This window comes from Bombus flavifrons, chromosome 1, assembly GCF_040668555.2.
Source record: "Bombus flavifrons isolate JBK064 chromosome 1, iyBomFlav1_principal, whole genome shotgun sequence".
NCBI classification, from domain to species: Eukaryota; Metazoa; Arthropoda; class Insecta; order Hymenoptera; family Apidae; genus Bombus; species Bombus flavifrons.
This window is the reverse complement of record NC_138442.1, coordinates 1,469,392-1,495,835: the sequence shown is the minus strand read 5'-3', so window position 1 is coordinate 1,495,835 and position 26,444 is coordinate 1,469,392. Positions and strand designations below refer to the sequence as shown.

Genomic DNA, 26,444 nt, shown 5'->3' with positions numbered 1-26,444 from the left:
AATCTCAACAAAGGATACATGACACGCTGTATTTCATTTTCAACTCTCGTTAACAACTTTTAACAATTAACAACTAGCGATAAAACTTCATAAAAATTTACAAGTAAAACGTGTTTCGAATTTGTAAAACATTTGAATTGAAAAAAATCCCTAATACATCCAAATAAATTTTCGGCTATAAATCGTAAGAAAAATACTATTACACGATACATTTTGCTTTTCTCTTAGCAAGATATTATGGAGCCAAAAAATACTCTGATAAAAATCATTCTGGTTAGAGTATACTTATCAGCTTATCTTTTGTTCGCGAATACCGTGTTAATGAATTTTCACTTTAACAGGCAGTCTAGTTTCGACGAAATCGTTTCAGTTCGATACAATTGCTTTCCCACTATAGTGTACCTATACCAACATCGATTTTGTGCACAGATTTTCATAGTGTTACTTCTGTTTACGGCTCCTACTAATTACTTAAACGATCCCATATTCATTATCCTAAACTTTTTTAGTTTGTACCCGTCTATTCATTGGTTCATTTACTTTTTCAGTTACCCACCGTTCAGTCTTCTATTAAACTATTTGGTTTCTAGTAAAAATAACAGTATTAAATTTAACAATTTTTACCTAATATGTATTTCAATTAATGATTTTGTTATTATGTTTCGACTATTTCAGGGTTAAGTTTCTTTTTTCGCAAAACGAATTTTTTCTTTATCAATTATTAATAATAGAAAAACACTTTTTTTCTTGTCTTTACAAAGGAAACACAATTCACTAAAATTTAAGATCGTATTTTCTGAAAATAAATATTAGATTGTTGCATAAATTTTGTCTGCCTCTTGGCTCGTATAAGCTCAATGTTATAATAAGTATAACATTGCTATATAATTTGATAATAAATCGTGTTTGTAGAACTTATGGAAAGTGAGAATGATATATTTTCGTTAGTCTTTTAATGATTAGATAAAATTAGGTATGTATAGTCAGAAGTGTTTCATGACAAATCTGACACCAACGAAACAAAATAGTTCGGACGAAAAGAATGAAATAATTTTGAGGTCGTAAAAATGAAATAAATCCTTCTTCTAATGAGAAATGCAAAAGAATTTGTATAAAAAAGATTTTGCAAATGTATAGTGATAGACACAGATTATGCAGCAATCCAATACATGAAATCGTTTAATTAGTTAATAATTTGTTAATGTACTATAATTGTCATCTGTTTTTTAATCGTAAATCGTGAAGACACATAAAACAGTGGCTTACCAGGTGTGAGAGACATAGCCTGTTGCCTCCTCGATCTCGAATTGTCTCGTTTTCCAGCGGAAGACTGAGAGCCCGAAACTTGAAGACCTGGAGCACTAACCGCACGTTTTGGTCCGCCGATAGCGCCAGAAACGTTGCTGTTTCTAGCAAATCCTGGTGGACGATATCTGGCAGATTTTACACCAGAATGCTGCGGTAGGAAATGATAGACGCTATGTGCTTTGTGCATCGTCGACGAAGACGTAGTTGACGTCGTCGTTAACCCAGCTGGTGCTGTGGAAGCTGGTAAACGCGGTAGAGAATTGGTTGCCGCTGTAATAGCCGATTGCATTCCGCGTGGAAGAGTCGTTGCCCGAGATTCACCCGTATATTCTAGTTCATCTTCGGTGTCCTCGTCACCTGTGGATGTCTCTGTTGATGTATTATTTTGGATTTTAATATGGTGAAGATTTTTAATTGGAAAGTGTTTGAATGAAAATAAAAAATGTATATAAAAGATGGAAGGTGTAAATTGTAGAAGTTGTGATTTGTAAATTGATAACACAATAAGAGCCAATTAACCCTGGAACGGTACAATGTTCTTTTTTAATTGAATTTCACACTTTTTGAACACTAATACTTCATTTATATGAACTTGTCGGCAAACGAATAATTTACGTAACTGAAGGTCATGTAATAGCAATCTACTGACTCGTCGAACAAAAGTGGATTCAACGAAGAGGGAAAAATTTCTTTAATAATTTGATAAAACACTATCGAGTATGTAATTTGTGTTTATAAATATAGGAATCTTTACTTAAAATTAAAAGATATTTAATTAGATATATATACTATGTACTATATATATAGAAAATTGAAATCGAAACTAATGTCTTACAAAGCTTGTCCTACTTTTTAGACAAGATTAAAAATTTTACTGTGTCAAACATCCTCTTTACAAAGGTTATTCTCCCATTTGTACCAAACCAAAGTGACTCAATATAATATATCAACTTTCTAAAATATAATCTTCTTTCAAGTTTTATTTATTTGCCAAAGATAAGCAGGTGTAAGTGAATAGGCGTATTTACTATCCAAGTCAGGTACACCATCACAAATAGCAAGAGATTTAGTTGGTATATGTACAACTGAAAAAGTAATTCCAAACTTTTGTGTGATGTTATGTTATTGTGTGATGTGCAATTGATAATAATTCTTTAGTTCGATAGATTCTTGATTGAAATTTTCTGAAGAAACAAAGGAACTTGGGTTTGGATACGTAATGATTTTATATTGTTGGTCAGTCGCAGATGATGAAAAATTGAATATAATCGGTCATAGAAATATCATATTTTTCCCCTGTGGTCTTCATATAATAATATATAATACTGATTGATGTATTTTTTGTAAAATGATATAAAAAATTTACCAGATTCTCCTCTAGTATTGGCATCAGGAACGGAAGACCTTCTCCTGTTACTCCAGATCCTCTCCTCCACGGATCCTCCGCATCCACTGGCAGCACCTCCACTTCCACCACCAATGGATCCACAACTTCTAACTCTATCCAACTGTTCCCTCGAGAAACTTTTCGGATTGAACAACAGATCTCCGGCACTGCGACGCTTAGCAGCCATGGCCAAGGCGTTAGCACTAACACTAGCACCGACACTATCTCCGGAACACGCCAGGAGACTCAATTTCGTCCTAGAATCCGCCGCCATTAACGCAGATTCGAAGCTTCCGCGCCAAGAGAATCTTTCGTAATCACTAGCTTCACGTTCTTCACCCTCTTGTCCAGTTGAAGCTGCTGGATGACTGTTAATTAGCAATAGAGGATCGTGAGACTTCGATCTGGGTAATTGCAAGTGCGTCGACGAAGGAGCGTTAGTTGAATCTGATGTAGAATCATCGTCTTCTGTAGTTGACGCTGAAGACGGTGTACGATGATGTTGCGTGTAGCGTCTCCAGCTCGAATGATGTTGAACAGCTGGACCACCTTCAGAAACCTCATGCATTAAAGCAACCAACCGACTACCGATATGGTGCATCACCTTAGCAATTAACGGTGGACTACTATGTGGTGTCGAATTGGCGTCGGAGCTTGCACTATCACCGGCCATTTTCGTGAAACTCTGAACCAGTTTCTGATACACGAATGCGGTATCTTTGCCTAGGCAGGGAGGCTGCACTCCAGTCGGTTCGGTTTTATCTTCCCTCTCCTTGTCCAGCATATTGTCACCAGACGTGGTATCGAATTTACTGATAATCTGCTGGCAGCTTTGAGAGATCTGTTCCTGCAGTGCTGATCGACGGCCGCCCGCTGCGCCTTCCAAATCGGAGCTGGTATAATCGGAACTGTCATACGAATCAGACCACGTGTCCTCAGAACTCAAGTATTCAACGATCTCTCGTACTTGTTCGTCTCGAATTCCAGGCACGGTTTTCATCAACCTAGTCAGTTCGTTCTCGAAGTATACCAATTGTGGCGGTTTCGTACGATTTTGAGAACATAGTCTGGCTTTTGCGGAGTAACCAGGTAACCTAGGACTTGGGGCGGGTGAAGCCCCACTTGAGTTTGCGCTGGAGGTGTTCTGATTCTGTCCGTTCGAATTTGCAACCATGGTTTTGAAGAACTGCCTCATTTTTGACATCATTAAGTTTGTTTCCTCGTCGCTGGACCAATTGTTGAAGCTATCCTTTCTCGATAAAGAAGCGTTTGGCAAGTGAGGCAGTGTTGTATGGCTTAGGTGGTGATCCACTTTAGCTGCGTTTCCTTTTTCAACTTCAGAGACACCTTGTATGGAGGTTTGACTCGTATCTTGAGCATTCTCACCGATCTCGTTATTAGAACGATCTTTCCCAGTTTCTTGACTGAGTTCCGTACCGGATTGACCATCGTCAGGTAGTTTCTGGTGTTGTAACAGATCATCGCAGCTTCCTACAAATCCAGAGTCTCGCGATTGTTGTTTCGATCTTTGATTGTAGTTCAGAGACTCTCCCGAACTCATTTGTATATTTCTATTTGAATCGATCAGCGACGCCGATGTTAACGAAGCATTAACAGCAGTCAATGGAGAGGAAGAGGAAGACAGGATACACTCTGGTTGAGGAGTTTTTGCTCTCTCCGAATCTTCCGAATTGATTGCTTCTGCCTCGTTCTCCATCACTACTTCTCCCACCAAAATCATTTCTCTATTCGGTTCTGGCGTTTTGTTTCTATCATCTGGAACACGTGGACTCTGCGTTCCTAAATTTCTAGGCTTCTTTTTCTTTCGTTTCACGGTATCAAACTGTCCATCGGTTCCAAACGCTGCAGTTTGACCATCATCCGCTCCATCAGTTTCAGTGGAAGAACCTTCTGATTGGGTTTCTTGTGCATCCTGATTTAAACTTAGATCTTGAAGAGAATTCTGCGAACTCAAGTTCTGTGAACTTTGAGTAAGAGCCAATAAATTGTCCAAAGAGGAACTGTGCGATCTACCGGTTCCTCTGGCGCGAACCAGTTTCTTTCTTCTCTGCGCTTCGGGACTTGGTCTTCCTTCTGAATCACTGCCTACTGAACCATCTGAGTCACGTCTATCCTGATCAAATCCCAGAAACTCTGATAGAAAGTATTTTTCGAGTCTCGAAGAATTCAAAAATCCTTCTCCAGAATTTGATTTCTCTTGATTCTGTCCATTCCCTGGAGTTTCGTCCTGTCCCAGGGATTCCAAACCTTCGGAATAAATCGACGAAGTCTCCGAAAGACTGTCAACTTCGCGGGAACCCATGCTCGAATTATTACCATCCCCTCCGAGGCCAAAAAAGAAATATTTTTCCAATTCAGAAGCAGATGGAGGTCTTTGTTTCTTGGATGGACTACCTGCAGCCATGCTAGGCTCTGCTTCGCTTTCCTCGCAAGATTCTTCGACGATCGTGTGCAAAGTGAAGTCGATAGCCTGTCTATGGTAACCACGAAGTTCCTCTTCGCGATCTCCAAGGTTATTCGCTTCATCCTCGGAGCTTTCTTCGGTGGCTGTCGTAGCACCAGGTTCGTCTTCATCGTGCGAAACTTCTTCTACCCACGAATCATCGTCTGCCAGACCTTCCTCGAGGATCACGACCGCACCGCTGGCGGAATTGTCATCGCAGGACTGCGATGACGCACGTGTCCGTATTCCGTCGCGCTGTTCGCCACCCAAACGCTCCTTCGTATCTTCATTTTCTTGTCGACCACCGATTTTCGTTGTGTTTTTCACCGACACGTCGTCGCTTTCACTAGCACTCCCGACACTCAATCCGCTGTCCACTTCCGCTTCCGAATGATTCGCAGTTACACTAGCCAACCGTTTCACCATCAAGGGTTTCCTCGGACCCTGACCATTCTTACGATGCGGTTGTTCAGACACTGCTTCCAGCGCCAGCTGGAAATACCCAGCTAGACCCTGGCTGGCCGTATGCACTTCATCCGGCTGCAACAAGGTCGTTGTGTCCGAGGTGATCACACTCACTGGCTGATACGAGGCTTCCTGAGTGATCATCACAAGGCTTCTATATTTGTTGCTATTATTGTTGCTGAGATTGTTGTTTTGTATCGTTGGGGGAAATTGTTGACTGATTGAATCCTTCGTCGACGCGGCAGGAGGGAATCCATTCTCCTTTCGAGTAGACGGGCGTCGCTCGACTGAGCGAAACCGTGTCGATCCCCCTTCTATCCCCTCCGCGAATCCAGCGGCGCCACCACCATCGATACTACTACTACATTCACCACCTCTACCGCCAACTTCCACTTCTCCTACCACCTGGCTGGAAGCAGGACTCTCGCCTCTCACCAAACCACCGCTGTCATGCGCACTTTCCGCTTTACCTGCGCTGTCAGTGCTACTCTTGAACATCTCTTGGATCTTGTTGGTTATCATGTCGCCCACGTCAGAGCCCGCTGATTTCAACTCGATTCCATCGTCGTGATTCAGGTCGTTGTCTTCCACCACACCATCTTTGGACTCCAATACCGTCGATTTTCTTGATTTATGTGCAACGGATTGATCATCCTCCGTTGCAATTGTCATCGAATCACTTTCCGTGCAAAAGCTTGCGACACCTTTGTCGTTCGTATAATCCGACGATTGCTCAACGGTTGTTGCCTCGCGTTGTGCGTTCCATTTCGCTCTGTCCGATGCGGTAACGTCAGGCTCCTCGCAATGATTGTCCTTGACTGTTTTCACGGTGTCGTTGCTTCGTAGATTCTGCTGCCACGGTGCTCTTTCCTCGTTTTTTTTATTCAATCTTGACAGCAGCTCGTTGTTCGTCGCTGAAAAGGAGAACTCGTTGTTCTCAAAAGACGAAGACGCGTTGATGGACGTGACTTCGTACTCGTGCAGTTCGTCGCTGCTCACCTCGCTGCTTGTTGTATTCGTCTCGTTGCTAGTAAAACTTTCCGACCCTGAAGAAACGTTCGTAGTGTTTAAATTCGAATTCAAATCGGCTGGTGCGTCATGCTTCTGATTATCATTGTTGTGATCTACATTCTCCACGGTCATTATATCTGATAAAGTGTTATCGATTTCACGATAATCGCTATTACTTATTTCATTGCAATCAGTACCATTCTCGGCTCCGGGAATTATCAACGGTGTCAAAGCGTGAAATTTCGGGTTCTCTTCGGTATTCTCGACAGACGAACCAGTATCGTCTACCATTTCCTGTCCAGACATTTCTAATGAGTCTGGAATTATATTTAAATCCCAGGTGTCCGTCGATGACAGCTGCGTTTGATTATCCGAATCCGTATTTTCGGTATTAGACGGTATTTGGTCTGATAACATGGATTCGTCAATTACTGGACTATCCTTTTCTATTTTACCAAACATCTTCTCCTTCGTAATTATTTTTTCTTTTTCTGCAATATTTTCAGTGGTATTGTTGAAAATAGCTGGCTCGATCCTATCGGGATCCAAGGTTTTTATAGACTTTAACTCTATCTGATTTTCTGAACAATCATTGTCGCTCGCAATGTACATTTCTTCAGGCATCTCACGCTGTAATAACGATAGAGATATTCGCTTATCATTACTCACTTCCAAATTGTGCCTCTTTCCACGAGACTTTCTTTTCTCATCAATGTTGTCCACTCCTTCAAACTTATCATTAGCTTCTGAACTATCATTTTCGCAAATCGACCTTTTCTCTTTCTCTAAATCTTGCTTGTTATTATTTCCTTTATCATTATCATTATTCGTGTCTTCACAATTCCCATCTTCGCTAAAAAACCGCACATACTGCAAAACCACGGGTTCCTGGTCAGGAAGAGCCTTGACCCTCTTCAAGGTGATACCATCCTCAGTAGCAGAATCTGAATCTTCATCCTCGTCTTCATTATCCTCTATATCGTTATCGCTTGTAAGGGAATCATCGTTAACAACGAAGACTCTCGAGAACCTATGAGAAGAGGAATCTTCTTCCAAATCGCTGCTATCCGCTGAAGATCGACCAGAAGAGCTGCCAGAATCATCGTGCTGGAACATTCTTTGTCCTCTTCTGCTCTCGAAGGACACGCTCACGGAATCTAGACAATCCATTTCCTCGCTTTTCTTTGTCTCGTTCGCCTCGTCGTTACTTTCTTGTTCTTCTCCGGCCTTCGATTCGTTTAATTTGCCACATCCATTCGTGGAAGATTGCTCTGCGGTTTTCGATTCATTGCAAACGTCCAACACAGCTTCCTCTATAGATTTTGTCGTACTGCTTACTGCAGCGTCGTCGTTTTCATCTTGGTTCACATGCAAGCTGCTCACTCGTTGACGAAGTTCCTCTGTCGATGGAATGGACGAAGCTTCAATGGTGGAGCCGTATAATGGCGGTGCTAGAATTTGGTCAGGTCTAAAAGTACAGGTTGTCGGATCGAAGACACCAGTTAGTCGTGGATCGAGCCTGGTTCCGTGTAGAGGCTGGTTGAATCGTGGATGCCAAGCGAACCAGGGTGTAGCTGGGTCGCCTCTCAACCTCAGTGTTCCTGGTTCCGCGTGAGCATCATTGTTACGGCTTATCATGGAGGAGGCAGCTGCTGCGAAGTCGCTCGTCCACAGAGATGCTGGAACTGGTACCGGATATGGCACCGGCACGGGGATTGGTACTGGAACTGGTAACACGTTCGCGCTTCGGGAACCTCCACAGGCCTGTGCAAAAGAATAATGAAAAATATAAGATTTTATATATATTTAGACTCGTTTATTTATTTATCATTCTTCTACGCATTGCCTATATAGGTATACATACATGTGTACTATCGGCTATAAATATCATTTACATTTATTGAAAAACTTTAATTAATTTTATTTTGAATTCTATTTTACATGATAAAACATGTATGATCCAAATGAAGTAACAATTTATTATAAAATAACTAAAAGATGAAAGCAATGAATAACACTCAATTTATATGAAATATTAATACATGTTTCAATATTTATAGTCAGCAGTGTTTATATTCATTGATATTCGAATAATACTTCTTTGCAGATTATTTCATTTGTACTATAAAAGCTAGGTAAGAGTTCCTTGCTATTGTAATACATACGACATCTTTTAGAAACAATCAAAACTGTTTCGATTGTATTACTGGTTATAAGTTGTATGTATCTTAAATTGAAATTATTAGAAAACAAATATACATTATCTATTAGAGACGTTCGAATAATTAAGCGATAATATATTTCAAAAATATTTTTTCTTTTTATTGAAATTGCAAAATTGTTCACACTTTGTATAAGTCGTTATGGCAATCTTTTTGCAAAATTTCCGAATATTTAATGTATATTTCGCATCCCATAGCGAGTTCGTATCTCACGTCTGTCATGAAACTACGAATTGGAAGAGCACTGGTAGTCATAAAATTACGTTTAAATAGACACTGGTTGCTTTTACAGATTATTGTCAGATGTCGATAAGAGATAAGAATAGACAAGAAAGTGCAAGGGAATTACATGAAATGATATCGAGCTACTTAAATTTATCTTTATTTTAAAATACAAACACGGAATGAAAGTTACGCAATCAAATTTTTTATAATATACAGCATAATTTGTAATCACATATTTTGCTTCATGTGATAAACAAAATTATTATTGGGAAGATTTGTGGAGAAGTTGAGTCGATCTTAGTGCTGATACAGAAGCAGTTAAATCTCCACAAATCTTCGTTTCTTTGTGAAATTCAAAGTTAACTGAAGGTTACCTTATTATAGATCGAATTCATCTTTTTAGTGACTACATAGTAGTAAAAAATATGAAATATCATTTAAAAAATTCGAGATCGCATTAATAATTCAGAAAATGTAATATATAAAAAGAATTACAATATATTCTTCTCATCAGTCCTCTCGAATACAACAAATTTCATTTGAAACATTTCTTTATAAAGTCCATAGATAACGAGTCATTTCAAGTGGTAATTTTTATTGACTCGTCATGTATATATTTTTGGTTTCTATTTTATTCTAAATTTCTCACATCATTCACGTTGTAAGTATGTGTGTATCTTGTAACCAAGCTATGGATGTTTATGCAAATTGATGTTTTTACGAGCATAACTGAGGAAAGCTAAGCAAAATGCAACGTAAACAAGGATTTATTTCTTCTGTCAGATATTATTAGGTTAAGTAAAAAGTTCTGAGCGTTTTTCGCTAGATGTCTTTAGTGAGCCATATCTCACGATGTGCACATCGCATCGAGTCATAGTATACACCGATTTCAAGGTGATATTACGCATCAAAAAGGTTCTTTGTCAGTTTTGTGTTCGGTGAAGCCAGTTGTGTGTTACAGCGTTCGAAAATGGAGATAAAAAAAGAGAAAATTCGATACATTCTTCAGTACCACTACGACCAAGGTGAAAAGGCGGAGCAGGCGGCCAAAAAAATTTGTGCTGTTTATGGACCCAGTACAGTATCGAATGCAACAGCAAAGCGGTGGTTCCAACGATTCCGTTCTGGTAATATGGACGTCGAAGATGAGGCACGCTCTGGTAGGCCAATCGTCGAAAATGTGGATAAAATCATGGAAATCGTCGAGTCGGACCGGCATGTGAGCACTTATTCCATTGCCCAGGAACTGAAGATTAGCCAGAAAACCGTTTGGAACCATTTGCATAAGGCTGGTCTCAAGAAGAAGCTCGACGTATGGGTGCCACATGAATTGACGCAAAAGAACCTTTTGGACCGAATTGATGCCTGCGATTCTTTGTTGAGACGTAACGAAATCGACCCATTTTTGAAGCGGATGGTGACTGGCGATGAAAAATGGGTCACATACGAGAACAACAGCCGAAAAAGATCGTGGTCCAATCGCGGTGGGCCGGCCCAAACGATCGCCAAGCGTGGATTAACGGCCAAGAAGGTTTTATTGTGTGTTTGGTGGGATTGGAAGGGAATCATCCATTATGAGCTGCTCCCATCGGGGCAAACACTTAATTCGGACCTCTATTGTCAACAACTGACCAGACTGAAGCAGGCGATCGACCAGAAGCGGCCAGAATTGGCCAATAGGAAAGGTGTTGTGTTCCATCAAGACAACGCCAGGCCGCACACATCTTTAACGACGCGTCAGAAGCTCCGAGAGCTTGGCTGGGAGGTTCTATCGCATCCGCCGTACAGTCCAGACCTGGCACCAAGCGATTATCACCTTTTTAAGTTTTTGCAAAATTTTCTTGATGGTACAAAACTGGCCTCAAGAGAGGCTTGTGAAAATGAGCTGGTCAAGTTTTTTACCAATAGGGACGAGGACTTCTTCAACCGCGGAATTATGAAATTGCCTTCAAAATGGACAAAAGTAATCGAACAAAACGGCGCATATTTAATCTAAATCGAATAATCTTGACTATGTTAATTTCATCGTCGAAATAAAGCGAAAAAGCGCTCAGAACTTTTTACTTCACCTAATATAACGAGTACTATATTTTTGGTATATTTTATATTTTTGCATGTTGATGCATTATATGCATTTTTGTATTTTTACATTCTTCATAAATGTATAAACATGTGCAACCTGTTTATAAGGAATATGCGAGATGAGTGATATTTATAATAAGATAAGTAGAAAATAAGATTAGCGAAACTTATTCTGTAAAACATGAAATAAAGTAAAATTGGAGTTTTCTGATAAAAACAACGAGTAGCTAACCACCAGTATATCTATATATACACTCCTCCCATACGTCTCACGATATTTTCCTGGCTTACACTTTATCCCTCTCTGACTCAATCTTCGATAAAAATCTCACAAGTAATCGAAAAACTCTTATCTCTCCACCTGAATTCGACTTTTACAAAACAATCTACCTGACAAGCAGTGGAACCACGTCCAGGACAACAGCTCCAGTCCTGACTGGTGCTAGTTTCTGCGCCCACGTTGCTCGTGCCGATAGTGACAGGTACACCGGCTGGCAGAGGCAAGGATCCGCTCTCAAAGTAATCCCAATCGCAGTCCTCCAAAGATTGCGTGTGGCTGCCAGCACGTGGCAGCCCGTTCAAAAACGAGGAACTCGAGCAACTGCTGTCAGCGTCGTCCTCTTCACGACCAGAAGACGAATCCGAACTGATGAATACCAATCGTCTGTAGTCGACCAATGGCTGATCCTGTGGCTGACTTCCGGTTGGACTGTGCTGTCTTCCGTCACGCCCGATCACGTGTAACGTTTGGAAGCTCTGAAGTTCCTCCGCGCAGCAGGTCCTCGCGTGCGATCGTCCCCTTCGTCGAGAACCTTTTGAAAATACACGATGGTTTGCGTATCATTAGTTTACTCGTTGTTCGATAAGTTCCAGATCAAAGAAAAAAATGCTCCGATATCGTGACTTATCACTGGTATTAGCAATAATTATCGCTATTGATTGAAATGTTATCGCGTAGTGCACACCGTTATAGATCAACCGGTTTCAAAGAATAGAGCTATTCAATACCTCGAATAGAAATCTATGAAAATTTGTCTTTTTAACTGGGATCTTTAAGCAGAATATCGTTATCCTTTCGATAGGAAGAATGTAAACGAGCATTTTCTGTAAATGATAGATACAAGTATTTACATGTGTATGATTATTTCATAGACAAGTGGAAGTAAAGATTCATAGGAGAAATATGTAATGTCTTTGAAAATATATAATATTAGATGCAAAGTACTTTTAATTACAAGCAGTTTGTTTTTCTTTTAGTTTGGATTAAATTTTTGCTTTTACTTTCTTTTAAATCAAAAATTGATTTAACATTTTGTGCAGTTTGAATTCGCATATCGTGATTTATCACGAATCTTCTTTAAGATTATCCATTAACATTTTTAACGAATTAAATTAAAAGTATGTTTTTGGACAGAATGTTAATCGTTTTTATCGTACTTATTTTTTCAGAACTTACATGCAAATTTGTCATTTTTTGAAATAATAATGCGTTAACACATAAATTTATTTAAAACATTGCAAAAATTGTGTGCACTTATAAATATAATTATTTTATGTTGATTAAACACTGAATACTTTTGAATACTTTGAATACTTTTTTACACATTTTATTATGGGATATTGTTACGATTAAATAAATACTTCTATACTTCCAGAAAAAATTTATATCCTATTTATGTACTTAATAAATCGAATTAATATAGCAAAAGACATCTTTGTAAAAGACCTATTTGTAATCTATTTGTGACTAGGACATCGATTGTTTAGCGGAAATAATTTATTAAAATCGAGTTAGTCCATTTGATTGTTTTACCAACAATTGTGGTAAAACAATGTGGTGATTTGTGTATCGACAAATGAGGGTCCTAAATGATATTTCATGAAGGTAACGAACGAATTACTCTGAGCTGCTAATGAGCCACAGGCGGTATGGTAGCATGACTCAGAGGTTGTGCTATTAGCAATTATATGTGTGACGAAATAAACAATGATTAAAACGAAAGGTTCAGCCATTTATCGGAAATCATTTTACTTTCCCCTCATTAGTATATTGTTTATAGCATAATAGTATATAGTATAACGTAAGTTTTTAATGAAGGAAAGGTAAAATGAGTAAATAAATAAATAAATCGAGTAAATGGGTGAACCTTCTTTTTAATCTCTATTCGTTTCGTCACATGTGTAATAGCCAATAGCATAACCTCTGAATCATATTACCATGTTTACAACACGATCGTTGACTAGTATTTATTTTTTACCTGACACATTATTTTCCCATAACAAACGAATTGTACGAAAACAATTCTGGTACGTTCAAAATATGTGAATTGAAATATGGTTTATAAGATCGATGAATTTGTTCCTTCATGCTCTGAAAGGATATCAAACAAAAGATATAAGGTTTCATGAAAAAAAATATAAAATCTTGAAAGGTATAACAACGTTGATAAAACGCATTAGCCTATAATACGCGCGCCACAGAACCGAACAATTTATCCCTGTACCGTTTTTTCACATTATTAATCATTATCGAGATATAGCTTTGTAACAGATACTCTGAGATAAGAAACTCTGTATACAGGGTGGTTGGTAACTGGTGGTACAAGCGGAAAGGGGATGATTCTACGCGAAAAAAGAAGTCGAAAATATAGAATAAAATTTTTTTCTTAATTTTTCCATCGAGACAACGATCTACAGTGAGATCCGTTATAACGAGACGTGATAAAGTGTACGCGTACCGAGCGAAAATTCAAAGTCGACTTTCTCGAAAACAAAGCCTCAAACGAAAAATTTTTATTCTATATTTTCGACTTCTTTTTTCGCGTAGAATCACCCCCTTTCCGCTTGTACCACCAGTTACCAACCACCCTGTATATTCTACTTTTAATTATACTAGAAATATAATTATTTGCTATTTATTAAAAATTATTTTCATTATTATAAACATATTGTATTTTTTGCAATAAATGTTTCTTTTAACAAAACAGACCAAATATTTTACAGTATAATCTTAATTTTTGTTCTCAGTGTTCCCTTATAATTTGTTCCTTGACGCTTAACTAATACATAGTAAAATGTGACGTGGGTTGTGACTCAGGAACAAGAAGTGATCGGCTTTTCGATAAAGTTCCTGTATTGTTCTGTACCGTTTGGATATATTAAGTTTGTGTGAATTCTAGAGGGCACGCTGTTTATTACTCTCTTAATATTTTAAAATTCCCAGTCAAAAATATTCTTTCTTACTGTTTTAAATAAATACTGTTTTGTATGTTCCGAACGGAACAATAATAAATATAATATGTTTGATACACAATTATTCCAACTATTTATATATCGCGTTTATTAGGTGTCACTTCATATAGTGAATTGCAAAAATACTAAAACATGATAGGAGACTGAATGAAATAAATTCATTTAACCGAATACGTTTCCTTATTCCCTTTCACTGGAGATAGCTCCTTCTCGATTCTGTCGTTTATGCTCATAGAATAATATTTATAAAAATCACAATACTAATTAAAGATCTATGTTTATCTGGCTGCAAAAGTTATTTTCATTCAGATAATTATTTTGTTCCATACCAAGGAAAGCAAGTTATTAACGAATGAATCGAAGAAGAACTAAAATGTAGGATCTGTATCCTTGAATTTTAAAATAGATTCACTTCATGTCCAAAAATTTAAATCAAACGTTATAACTGCAAATTTTTTTTAAAACACATCGATCTGTTCTAAGAGCGATAAAACTCAACCTATAATTCTATTTAAATCGGTAATAACCCACTATGGCGACTGATGTAATTATAAACAGTTACCTAATTTAAAAGAAATTTTAGAAACTAATCTTTTTCTCCGAGCTTTAATAAAAAGATAAATTTCCTTTTAATACAGAATAAGAAGAACTAAAAACTAGTTGCACTTACAACAAGATATCCAAATTTCTAAGTTTTTAACATTGTATCTCAGAGAATGAAATCTCGTAATTTTCCAGAAACTCACTAAATCCATATTTGTTTAAATTTCTTAGACCAGGATCCTCTATATCGATCGTCGCGATTGCAACCTCGCACAATCCACGTAACGCTAGGATAGGCATAATCGGTGCATGTGTGTGTGTTTATTTTACTTCTTGGTTTCTCACAATAGATAAAGACGACACCGTGGAGGTGGTGTTTGACGCGACGAGAAACAACAAGAAGACCTGAACATTGTTGTAGCCGACACATTCAGTGTGCGCTTTTTACGCACTGATGAATTACCTGGTCAATGGCACGAATTAATATTTGTCCACGTGCATATGATTCTCCACGTCCTGTGACCATGTTCAGATTCCAACATGAATGGTTGCGTTCAGATCCGCGTACATGAGACACCAGAACATGGAAACAATTACGAGAAAATAAAGGAACAATAAGGAGCAAAGAAGAAAGGAAGGGGCAAGCGTCGTAAATGAATTATGAATGGATATGGATGTGAGAATGAAAAGCAGATCATTTGAACCTCTAATGGAAGTTAACAACGAAGAAAAACTCATTGGACTTGCTGACACTGGTTGAGAAACTCGTGAGTACGACATTTCTCATTGGTGGAAATGTAAATGACCGTCTAAGGTATTCCTGCGAATCGTGTGCTAAATTTAGCGCTACACCTTGTTGCTATATCGTTGGCAATTTATGAATGATCGAAAATATGTAATTTTAGTTGCTTTAATAATGGACGAAGTAAAAGATATCTTGGAATGAATCTTTATATGATTTGAACGAAGACTTATTATTTTGAATTTCGGAGTGATGGACGAATTAATAAAAAAATGTAAGCAAAATGCAATTAGAAGGCGCTCGGTAAGACTGATATTTTTTTCTCATCGGTAGCAATAATACACTGAAAATAGCCTACTTTTGTGGAATAAAGAATAACCTGCTATGTTACCTCTCCCCACGTGCGTTTATATGTTACAATTAATTCCCTCTATCTCCGCATTCCATCTTTTTCCGCTCCGAATTTTGCTAGGTCGTTAAAAATCTTCCAAGATAGAACGCGTTGCACTAAAATTGTCGACAATTCTCCGTCGTATTCATTATTTGCTTAATCTCATGCACTCTGATCATACGAATTCTAAATAGTATCGCATAAGATTACATGTATACTAATTGAGTCTTTTTTACTGCTTTAACTCGGTGAATGTTATCCTACCACTGAGAACATTACCTTAACCCTCGATGATATATTGTTGCATAATAGGTAAACCACAAGAGTTTAATTGCAGTAAAACAAAATGTAGAAAATTGCTATTGCCCCCGCGTAACGCGATTTGGAAAATAACAATGAGAGTGAAATGGTTAAGGAAATAAAGCGAAAGAAATATTTGAACACGCAAATATGAACGGATTCGTATAACGCGGGATATAATTATCTTTGATTTTACAGATTACAGAGGACCCCACTATACTTAATTTTAATGTGAGTTTTATATTCTGTGTTTTACGCGACGAAAATTATGTAAATGAAATTCATTGCGCAGAGTATAAAATACGAATTAGAATTACTCTATAAGATATATAATGATATACCTAGTTATATGATTATTGTGTTAATCTTACTACGATCTTTGAATTATCCTCTTTGTACTGCTCTCATTTGAATATTTAGAAAGACTTTTAAAGGCAATTTTTATGCTTAAAATTGAAAAGGAAAATCACACACATCAGTTTTGATCTTTTTTATAGTTTTCGTAAACTAAAGTAATTTATAAAGAATAAGGAAACAATATTGGATCAAAAATGATGCGAACAACGCAATAGGATGAAGTTATAAAAATTAAGTATTACACTAGCCCAATATATTAACCTATTTGAAATCGAAATTAAAAATGTCTCAAAATTTCCTAATCCAAACTTAAATGTAACCCGAGCTATCGAGACTATCAAGGGCGCGATAATATCAGTTAACAATTAAGAACATTCAAGGACTCACAACTTTTAACTTGACGCATCCAAAACGGAAAGTAAGTAGTCCTGAACAAAAGAAGCTTTAAAGAAACGCGACGCTATAAAAATCCTTTCGTTCGAGGCTATCAAATTTAACTCCGCGTAAATCCAATCTATACACGGTGTCGAAAAATCACTAAAAATCTTCAAGAGTGGCCAAACTAACAGTAAATATTAATCACGTATTACATGTAAGTACCGATGCTGGTCGTACCAGGCAAGATCGTGTAGAAGCACGAGTATCACTCTGTTTACAATTGCCTGGGCGTTAATTCTCGTTGTCAGGGGCTTCTTCGGTCGTTGGTTTCCCTTGCAACGATCGGTGGTGATCCGGCGTTGCGCACCTGTGGCACACACTAATCAAGTTCACGAACTTTTGTCACAGAACTGTTTGGAAAGTTCGCGAGGACCGATGGTAACGTACCACGACGGAAACCATTACGTATTCTCGGCTTTTCGTCATCGTTTCGAGGCAAACGATACACTGTCAAAGAAAGCACTGGCGATTCGCGTGGGCTACCGCCGCTAAACTGAGAGCGTTTGCACCGTGAGCCGTGAGGCACACCTGAATCCCACAGCATCGGTCACTACCTTACTACGGCACCGAACAATCTCTATAGTGGCGTCGTTATAGCGTATATTATATGTACACCGGGTGGTGCGTAGCGAATGTAGCTGGAACAACATTCGCTCGACCGTGGCATCCGCGTCCGTGAAGAGCGACGATAATAATGCCCCACAGTTGACAGCCACGATTAATACGCCGCTGCTTTTATCTCATTTACCTTGACCAACACCAAATAACTAACTAAACCGAGGAAAAGAAAAAAAGTAGCTTTAGAATTGGAGTTTAGTTTGAGCAATCGCGATTCATATCGATGGTATATGATTGACTAGTATTTTTTGATTGTCTCATTGCAAGAGCTTGTAAAAATGTAGGAGAAGGAAGAAAATTACGTTGCACGATGATTAGGGGATAATGAATTCAATTGCGTCTTCTTAACTTTGATTTCTTATGTAATAGGTAATTTAGTACTCAGTCTGCGAATATTTATATATACATTTATGGTAAAATGTAACTTAAAAATTAAAAAGAAAAAAAAAACGATTTTAATTTACTACTCAAAAATGCACACAATACATATAATAGTAGAAATATATGAAACGTCGAAAGTAAAGTACTTGTTACAATATTTAGTAATATTTACCTTTCATTTCTTTAATTATGTTCGCATAAATATGAAATTGTACAAATATCTGCAGTCCAGTAATATTGTACGTTTTTACTTTTGTTGGAAAAATAGAAATCAATAATTCTTCTGATTAGATTGCTTAGTATTGCATTAGTATTGCATTGGCGTAATGATATAGCACTAGAATATATAGAATATATAGATATATTTAAATATAGCTATACAGATGTATTTTTAAGTTATGCAGCGTCGTAGAAGATTAATTATATCGCGTCGTTCATTTAATTGAAATCAAGATTACAGATTATCAATCTTGTTTAAAAAGTAAAAAAGTTTCGGCAGTAATTTCAATTCCAATTTTTTATGTAATATTTGATTCAGGTGTAAATATGCATATTTGATTAAGTCTTCTTCAATTTTGGGTAAAAAATGGAATAAGACAACCATATTTCGCAATAATAAGTCCGCTTGCAATATCTCTAATTTTGATATCCTGTACAATATTTAAAATGTAAATTAATACGGCGACGTTATATTTAATTTAGTAGAAAAACAGTTTAAATATTACACGTCGCATTTTAATTTTCGGCTCAATATCAATTATATCGAAACAATAATGAAAATAACCTTGGCGTTATATAGAAAACAAACTAAAACACCATATTTATTATAAACTACTTAAACGATAACAAATAATTTTGCAAGTGTCATTTTCAATTTTACTTCCTTATTTATCTTTACGATATATATAAATTCTTATTTATATTATACAGAACGATATATTTATATTACAGTTTATATTATAGTACGGTTAGATAAAGAAGTACATAAATCCATGTGTAACAATTCGAGAATGTTTAAGACACGGTATAAAAATTTTAGTTTCTCTTGTTATCTTTTTCTTTACCATACGAATAAACACAATAAAAATCTTCCCAATGTAACTTTCAAAATCAAGCAAAATCCTTGAAATGTTGATTTAAATATACTTCCACAGAATGAAAATGTGCAACATGCAATTACAATGCATATGAAATGAAAAGAAAAAGACAGAAGTTCGCGAATTCCTCCAAAATCTCAAAAGAAGATCAAATTCCTCGAAATAATAAATTAAACGCAAAATAAGAGTATGCAAAATATAATTACAAAAGTTACGAAACAAAAAGAAATAAAAAAAGAGACGTGAAAACTTATTAGGAACGTAGAAGACAAAAATTCTACAAAGGACAGTTTCTGAGATCTTTCGTCTACGCAAAGAAAATCTCTAGAAATTCAAATTTAAACAGAAAATAAGAACGTATAACATATAATTATAATACGTAGAAAATAAAGAGAAGAAATGTAAGAATTTATGAAATACGCAGAAAGAAAACAAAAATGTTAGCAACGACGGCGACTCTACGATGAGTTCGTGACACCTTGTATAAACGTCGCAGGTGAGCGGACTATAGTGCGATACAGAGAACGTTGTTATACTATTATTTCTATGCTGTTTCCCTCAGCCCCGCTTCGCTTCGTCTCACCTGCTCGCTCGCTTGCTTCTCCCGCGCTCAAAAGCCAGCTCTCCACGTTTCTACGTGTAGGTACACACGTATATATATATATAACAAAACAAAAATTTGCGTCTGCCGCACGAAAGGAAACAATCGAGACACCGGGTTTCCTCCTATTCCTTGTAACCGACAGAAGCATTATCCGACGGTGCTGTTAATTAATTAAAAGCGGATTATAAGTGGGCGTACTGTTCTCACGTTTTCAGGTAATGTCTGTTTTCAGACGAACGTGTTCTATGATAATATTATATTATCAGAATTTTCCTAATTATACGAGTTCCCTTCGATGAAATCGTGGTAAATCGTTTCATAGTCAATGCCATCGTCTGAACCCTGATGAGACGCTGTTGTGATTTTTCGGAGAATGATAAGAAAGAAGTGCAAGGAATTATAGATACGATAATTGTATATACAATTATACATAATTATATATATAATTATATAAAATAATTAAACATAATAATGATATATAATATTAAAATAATAGTTATATTTATAACGGATAAGTAAGGGTAATGTACATAGGATAATAAAGTAATGGATAATAAACTAATTTTATAGTGTCTTATGTGATGCCATTTTGGTACGGTTCAAGAAGAACTATTGAAATACGAAAATTTATTAGAATATATTAAAATGCAAGCATAATAAATCATTTTATAATAGATATATACATTATTTATTGCTATATATTATAAATAAATCTTACGTACTACTCAGGATTTCATTGAAACACAGAAAAAGAAATTATAGCGAACTTTTTGCTACAATATAACATATATTATATGTATATATTAATATTGCCTGATTTAACAAATCTTATTCTTTTATGGGAAAAGTACAACTACAGCTTTGTTGACGTCGAATAGATAATGCAAGCATAGAATGATAGTAGTATTACGTATTTCAGATAATTGGACAATACGTATCTTGTACTCTTACGTAAGATATTTCAGAGAAACAGTCAGATATGAATATAGAAGAAATGATCAATAAATGTATTGAAATAAATACCATACAAACATTCTATGGTTTAATAAAGTTAGCCTTGTGTTTTGGTACTAATTTAGAGAAGCTATTGTAACAACGAAATATAGAAAATCATAATGAATGCCTTGAAATATATTAGATGCAATATGAACAATAAACCATCCTATGATGTGGATTATATCTCATATTATTTTATATAATAATATTATCATATATTTCGAAGAAATGACAAAAGAAAAAATATAGGAAAAATTTGCGATGAATGATACGATAAAATAAGCTCATACGAGTCAAATGAATGAACTTACGTTTAATGACATTATTTTTTCTGTGATACCGCTTTGTCATTTTTTCAGGAAAATTCCGTAACAAAGAGGTAGAAAGAGTCGCAACGTACATCTCAAAATATGCCTAGTTGTTAGAATGCAAATAGACACAATAACAGTATGCGATTCTACAGCTAAAGACACTATTTCTTATTTTCACATGAAATTTTCTACACAGCCAATTGAAAGAAAGAAATTGAAGAAATCACAGCCAATGACTTGGAATAAATTATAATGAGGCGAAGAAAGAAACGAGAGACGCAATGACACTTTAACTCGTGATATAATCGCTGATCTACTTTTTCTCAATGAAACTGCATAAAATCCTAGAGTCCCAGATTCGTTTCTATTTAGTTTCTTTTTCTCTTTTCGTTTCAAAGAACATCCATTTAAATCGAAAAGGAGATTCCTCTGCGCGATTTTCAAGAAATTCTGTACATTGAACACGCGACTACCTTCGTGGCTAGGCTAGCCTATCCACAGAAAATAGAGAAAAACAACGATCCCGGCGTAGAAGAGCAAGAAATACATGGACACGAAGACCGTGATTAATAGTTGGCATATTCTTCTCACATCCATGTTTGCAGGATGTTCGTCCCTCCAGATAGGATGGATATCTCACACCGTGAAACGCGTGATTTGCATTCAACTCGGCCGTTTGTTCGTGCTTATATCATGCGAACTCGGGGACGAAAAGCATAGGAACAACGGGACGTGGATTTTGTTTCGAGTACGTTGAATTTTTCTCCATTATCGATCGAAAATTGTAATTAATAGTTAAACTTAAAAATGTTTCTATATGTCTTCTCAGCGTGCGCGTTTGTTATTTTAAACTCTCGTACAGATATAACAATACTATTTAAAAAAAAAGAGAATTAAACATATTTAATATAATTTTATTTCATTCATCGAACAATTAAACCTCAAATTTTCAAATATCTTATGTATTTCGTTTCAGGCAATTTTAATTTCAGAAATCATATTTTATCAAAAAAAGACGAAAAGACAATTTAGTAAGTGGTCGTTTCGAGCGAGTATCTGTTACTTCAGATCGCGTGTTTATATATGTTACGTATCTTTTGCACGTTCACTGACAGGGACGGCGAATAATATTTTTCTTATCAACAATTTCGTGTTTGAACTCTGATACGGAAACGATACCGCACTGGCTACGCTGATAATACTGTCCTGGCGTTCGCGGGTTTCAGAGAGAACTCCAACTGGTTTCATACGGGCTAGTATGCCAATGGTTTCGATAATCGATAGGCTTATTGAAATACAAAACCGTGGTGGTGTTGCTGGCAGACACGTCGGTAATGTGTGTTTTTAATTATGTGCAGTGGATAGACGGAAAAGATATTTCAAAGTTTGTATACATTTGAATGAATGAAACAAACTTGAAATTAAACTTTAAATTCTTCCTAAGGTAGCATTCTTATATCTGTACAATATTTTAAAATAATGAACGTACATATTGGGAAGTTTGAAATCTAACTGTTTACTAAACGAAATTTTTCAAATTTTTTAACAATATAATTTTTATATTTACATAATGAAGGGACGTGGTTATTTAAAACTTGGACTGTCAAGCGTTTTATACACGAAACAAAATTTATTCGCGACATAAAGCTCAGATTAAAAAGGAGAAAAAATTTATTAAATTGTTTTAGGGTAGAATTGTTTATGATCTTATATCTGTATAAGAATACTGAGTAATAGATACACATATGAAGTATTAACAACCTTGTAGTTAATGCGACGTTAAACTGCAAGTAAACAAAATTTTTTAAAAGCCATTAGAACTATCACTTCAAACGCAGATAATATTAAAAAACTAGAATTAAATTTCCAACATAATTTATTCAATTCTTTATTTTCTCTTATGGGCTCCTTTTACAGAAAGCTACTTAATTTTCTTTTTTAGCCAATTTCTTGTTCATAGAGGAGACCCTATTAACGTCTAAAATGAGCAAAGATAGATTGTAAGTCAATGCAATTGTATAAAGCCGTTAGGAGAATTGACGCGTGTTACTCCACATGGGTCGTAAAGCACAGTTTCGAAGCCACCGAGAGATAATGTTTCTACTTTCGTTAAAATTCCTATCCGGCCGATCTAAGTATTACACCGATATCTTTCACATGATCGTAATTCGTTAGAAGTATGTTATAATATCACGAATTAGAACATACATTCACGAACATAATCAGTTCTATTTCGACTTACATATTAATGCCGTTGCTTCCAGTACAATATTGAAACAAAAGGATCAAAGTTTCATTTACATTCATGTTGATCCTGCATGTATCATACTTCTTGTATGCTGCATAATAGTACATACATTGTCGTCCATAAATATTTGAATAATTTGATCGACTCGTAGTACTAATATTTGAATTTAATAAAATTATGTAAATCCACGATGAATTAATAATTAAAAATAACATTTATTTCTATATGGAATTAGTACATTATAAAAAATTACCTATTAAGAAAACTAATGTATTTGTGTATTATTAAAGGTCATGCTGAAGGTACTTACATATTAGAGAAATATTATTTTCTACTACTATAGTTTATATGTATACATTTTGAATTTTAAATTTACTGTATATATATTATAAAATTTTACGATATACTATATAATTTATTAAACATTGTTTTTATGGTAGTTTAAAATAGTATTATAAATTGTGATAGAATTTATAGTGAAAACAATTAAATTTGTTATAGATATTGATTTTTACACTATCAAATTTTTCGGTATAATATAGAACACATCTTTTCTACTACATACCGTACCGTGAATAATTATAAACTCAAACCTACTTTTAGATTTTTCATAATATTAACACAAAAATTGACAAAATCGTTTATACAATTTCATATTATAATATAAAACAAAATTGAAGATACAACAAACAAAAATTTTCTTCTTTTGGAGTCTAGGAAAAATTAAATTTTCCCTCACAATTGCGTTTCTGACTGTGAAAAAGTATAAACTCAATGTTAATTTTGTTACGTTTTCGTCTAACATTTAGCGGATTTTCCTTTATTTTTTATTTCTTCTGTTAATTTCTTAGATATACTGTGCATTATCTTATTTAAAGTTTCATTTTGAGTATCCTGCCACACGGATTTTATATTTTTTTCTAATGATATTTTCCATAGGTGGCTTCCCATGATCGTAAACTTTTGTTGCTAAAACTCTTCACAGGTTCTCGATCGAATTCAGTCTCGATGCTAGCCACGGTAATAATGAAATTTCCGAAATCTTGAAATCACATTTTTCTAGTGGCAATTGTATGAATAAGAACATTATCTCGCTGTAAAATGCCTTTTTGGTTTCAATTCCTGTTGTAACGGGCAATAATCCGTCATGTAATATCTCCTATATATAATTCCTATAGCATCCAATTTGAGGTGTTTGAGTCTATAATTATTCACAGCACTGTATATTTACTATTTGTTCTGGAAAGTTATTTGTATAATAACTATTAAAAATAAATTTAATCTAATCATAACATTTCATTGTACGGTATACTAACTACAATGGTTATGAAGAATAAACTCATTGTGATATCCTGACTTAATAGACTACAGATTTTTATGAAAATCTATGTTTTTATGGACACGGCTAAAGAAATAGAAGATTTATTTTACTTATTAACCTACTAATTTGTTAACCGTGACGTCCATTAATCAGATTTATTGATAAAAGTAAAAACAAATCAACTTCAGTTAAGTCAGTTTTAAACCTTGCAAATGTAAATGCGATGTAATATGATACAACTTATTTGTAGCAAAATTAAAACTACGCGTGAAAAGATAGGTATCTTTAAATAGATACATAAATTACTACCCGAATGACGAGTTAAGTCGTTTCTCTTGATTGACAGATTAAAATTGTAATGAATACCCTATTCTTCATATCTTATACGCTTTTCTATATAAAATATATTTTTATATCTTCAAATTTTGTATAAATGCATAAAAATCCACAGACAACTAGTTGAAGGTTATATGAAGAAACCAAAAAAAGAAAAAAAAAATATGATATCGATAATATACAATTAATTAACAGTATTCTGCACTTTAAAGTTATATAAAACTGAAAAAATACTACTTATAACATTTTACTCTGTGGTCTTCGATTAGAATACCTCTTTGAATGTTAACGTACAGGGTATTTAAAAATACAGGGTGGTTGGTAACTGGCGGTAAAAGCACAAAGGGGGCGATTCTACGCGAAAAAAGAAGTCGAAAATATAGAATACAAAATTTTTTTTTTTACTTTTTTTTAAATTTTTCCATCGAGACAACGATCTACAGTGAGATCCGTTATAACGTACTGCACGCGTACCGAGCGAAAATTCAAAGTCGATTTTCTCGAAAACAAAGCCTCAAACGAAAAATTTTTATTCTATATTTTCGACTTCTTTTTTCGCGTAGAATCATCCCCTTTCCGCTTGTACCACCAGTTACCAACCACCCTATATATGTTATGGCTCTGGCAGATGATTCTATACCCTCGGATGAATGGAAACCTTCAATTTCAAAGGCAAATTTTGTTATTGCATCGTGTAGTTCTCGTCACGAGGAACAAAAGTCTCAAAGCAAGCATGAATTTCAAATCGTCATAATACGTCTGAAGGTGTAGAATCATCTGTCAAAGACATGACGTAATTTTTGAACACCCTGTATGTAAAAGACTCGAATAGGGGGAAACAGGCACGAAAGCGAAATGTTACTTGCTGCTACGATAGTTAGTATGAACTGCGACTATTAGTTATGGTTATGCCTTCTAAGAAGCTATAGAATACAAATATGAACAAATCACTACCGATTTCGTGTTCAAGTACCGATAGCGTTTCTCTGTGTCGTTCTTCTGGTTTATAGCATCCCTTAACAGTTTGTTATGATTGATGAAATTGAAGAAAATTCGGCAAATTATACGTCGTATGTAATATCGATTTATACAGGGTGGTGGGTAACTGGTGGTACAAGCGGAAAGGGGGTGATTCTACGCGAAGAAAGAAGTCGAAAATATAGAATAAAAATTCTTTTTTAAAATTTTTTTTTCTTTTTTAATTTTTCCATGGAGACAACGATCTACAGTGAGATCCGTTATAACGAGACGTGATAAAGTGCAGGCGTACCGAGCGAAAATTCAAAGTCGATTTTCTCGAAAACGAAGCCTCAAACGAAAAATGTTTATTGAGTATTTTCGACTT

General features: G+C 35.6%; 1 protein-coding gene across 3 annotated transcripts in view; it reads right to left on the bottom strand.

Annotated features, from left to right (window-relative positions):
• Positions 1-26,444, bottom strand: part of LOC138183786 (uncharacterized) — a 96,838-nt gene that overhangs the window by 39,604 nt on the left and 30,790 nt on the right. For 2 of the 3 annotated variants that reach the window (XM_069121187.1, XM_069121167.1), the window contains exons 9-11: positions 11,555-11,976; positions 2,675-8,399; positions 1,267-1,677 (exon numbers count right to left, since the gene is read on the bottom strand). In XM_069121187.1, coding sequence (XP_068977288.1) covers positions 1,267-1,677; positions 2,675-8,399; positions 11,555-11,976 — 6,558 coding nt within the window. The remainder of the gene's footprint in view (positions 1-1,266; positions 1,678-2,674; positions 8,400-11,554; positions 11,977-26,444) is intronic. The other variant, XM_069121177.1, reaches the window with a different exon arrangement.